This window comes from Triticum dicoccoides, chromosome 3B (assembly GCF_002162155.2).
Source record: "Triticum dicoccoides isolate Atlit2015 ecotype Zavitan chromosome 3B, WEW_v2.0, whole genome shotgun sequence".
In the NCBI taxonomy this organism is placed as follows: domain Eukaryota; kingdom Viridiplantae; phylum Streptophyta; class Magnoliopsida; order Poales; family Poaceae; genus Triticum; species Triticum dicoccoides.
The window spans coordinates 24,571,916-24,574,156 of NC_041385.1; the positions used below are offsets into that span (position 1 = coordinate 24,571,916).

A 2,241-nucleotide genomic window follows, 5' to 3' on the forward strand; every position below is an offset into this window, starting at 1 on the left:
CACCAGGTCAAAAAATGGGCCGAGCCGGCGGATTTCTATGTTCTGGGGGCGCGACTGGGGGTTTTTTGGGTGTCGGCGCGAAAAAACTCGCCCTGAGGGTTCTGTTGGAGGCGCGGGTGGAGATGCTCTTGGCAAGGAAGCAAGAGCTGGCACGGTGGAGGGAGGCGTTGGGGGGCAGGCCCAACCTCGTCTTCAACCTCATCCCCTCACCTTTGTAGCCTTATCCATTCGTCTCGAGAGAAGATTGAGGAGGGAAAGGAAACCATTAGTCTGGTTCAGCTGTCACCTTGTGCAGCCAGCCACATTTTTCGCCTATCCCTTATCTTTACATCGTGTATAATTGATGTGGATTTTGTCCTTTGGTGTCCGGTCCAGGGCCCAAATCTACGCAAAAGAGAGAGAGACCCCCACGACGTTACGTCGCGGCCTGCGATTACATAAAGGCAGCCCAAGCCCGAAGGACGAGCGGCAGAAAGGAAAAAGCCGCAAGCAGCAGAGTAGGCGGAGCAGAGCAGAGCGGTAGGTGAGATGGCGGCACCGCGCTCGCAGCCGCTGCTGCTCCTGCTCCTCGTCGCGCTGCTGGCCGCCTCCGCCGACGCCTGGGGCAAGGAGGGCCACATCATGGTCTGCAAGATCGCCGAGGTACTGTACCTCCTCCTCCTCCTCGGTTGGCTAGCTCGTGGGTGGGGAGCTACTGTGGGGATGAAGGAAGGAATGTGCGTGCGTGCGTGCTGAATTGAGTCGTTCGTTACGTACAGAGGTACCTGTCGGAGGAGGCGGCGGCGGCGGTGCAGGACCTGCTGCCGGAGTCGGCCGGCGGGGAGCTGTCGACGATGTGCCCGTGGGCGGACACCATGCGCTTCCGCTACCACTGGGCGAGCCCGCTCCACTACGCCAACACGCCCAATGTCTGCAACTTCAAGTTCTCACGTCAGTTCTCTTTCTTTCTCCTAGTGTAAAACGAACATAGTTTATTTACGCGCCATTAGTAGTATATATATACTCCATGTCAAACCAGCAAGAACATGTTTTTCCCTCGCAAAAACAAACAAGAAAATGTTTTTTTTTATTTTCTGACAACACATGTAATGTTCAATAAAAAAATACACATGTCCCCATGAAACCAACGGTTTTGCTATTGAACAAATGTCTATAATTATTTGTTGCAAGTCAATTATGTATGTGCCTGCCCATTTTCGCATGGAAAAATTGAAATTGTCTTTATAACTTGCTTGATTTTTCAATCTCGCGGTCCTACTTTGTAAGTCTTTTGATCAACATCCGACCATTCTTTATCATAACCTATAACTTCATATATACTACTAACGGGCAGACTAGAAGTGCAGTAACATCATCTCGCAAGAAAAAAGGTGCAGCAACATCATAGTAAATGTTTGTTTTATTTTATTTTTTTGGTAAAGGAGGCATGTTGTGTTATCATTAAACTTGCAAAGCTAGCCCAGCAATTGTGCGGTTTTAGAGGGTCGAGATTTACAAGGGTAAAAACATCGACACAGAATTAGCAAAACGGAAAAACAAATAATAAACAGAGAAAATGCACTAATATTGTTGAGAAATACTCCTTCCGTCCTAAAATAAGTGTCTCGACTTTGTATTAATTTTAATGCAAAGTTATACTAAGATTGAGACACTTGTTTTGTGACGGAGTGAGTACGAAAGAATGTGCAACCAAAAGGGGGTGGGGGTACCTAAGAGCAAAGGAAAAATATACGCGTTTTTATACAACATAAAAGAATATAAACAATTTTAGTAGTACTCCCTCCGTTCGTTCACAGATATGAAATGTTCTAATAACTATTTTCTGAATCAGATGTACATAGACACATTTAGCGTATTTTCTCATTCATTCATGTATGTAGATGTATTTTAGTTTTAGATACACCCATTTGTATCCATTTCTACCACAAGTATTTTCGAACGGAGGGAGTATGTAGTTTATATTAAATTTCAAAATATATTATATTTATGAACCGAGGGGGTACAATATAAGAAGAAATGATTTTTTTGAGATAAGATTGGCTATACGTATGAGGGAGGCATCGGCAGATCCTTTGCTTGCACATGCATGCCGACCCCATATGCTAGCTCACGATCCGGGACCGACCGACCGGCGATGTTGCTTGTTGGAGTGGGTGAGATTAATTAGTTTGCTTGCTTCACGCATCTCCCTCCCACACACACACACAGAGAGACACACGCGCGCGCGATTCTATCCACACA

The 2,241-nt window shown here is 46.1% G+C and overlaps 1 protein-coding gene across 1 annotated transcript in view; it reads left to right on the plus strand.

The window, feature by feature from the left end:
• The first annotated feature begins 452 nt into the window (after positions 1-452).
• The window catches only part of LOC119274474 (endonuclease 2-like), a 4,116-nt gene continuing 2,327 nt past the window's right edge, over positions 453-2,241 (plus strand). Inside the window, exons 1-2 of the mRNA XM_037555180.1 lie at positions 453-642; positions 759-930. Coding sequence (XP_037411077.1) covers positions 529-642; positions 759-930 — 286 coding nt within the window. The 5' untranslated portion in view covers positions 453-528. The remainder of the gene's footprint in view (positions 643-758; positions 931-2,241) is intronic.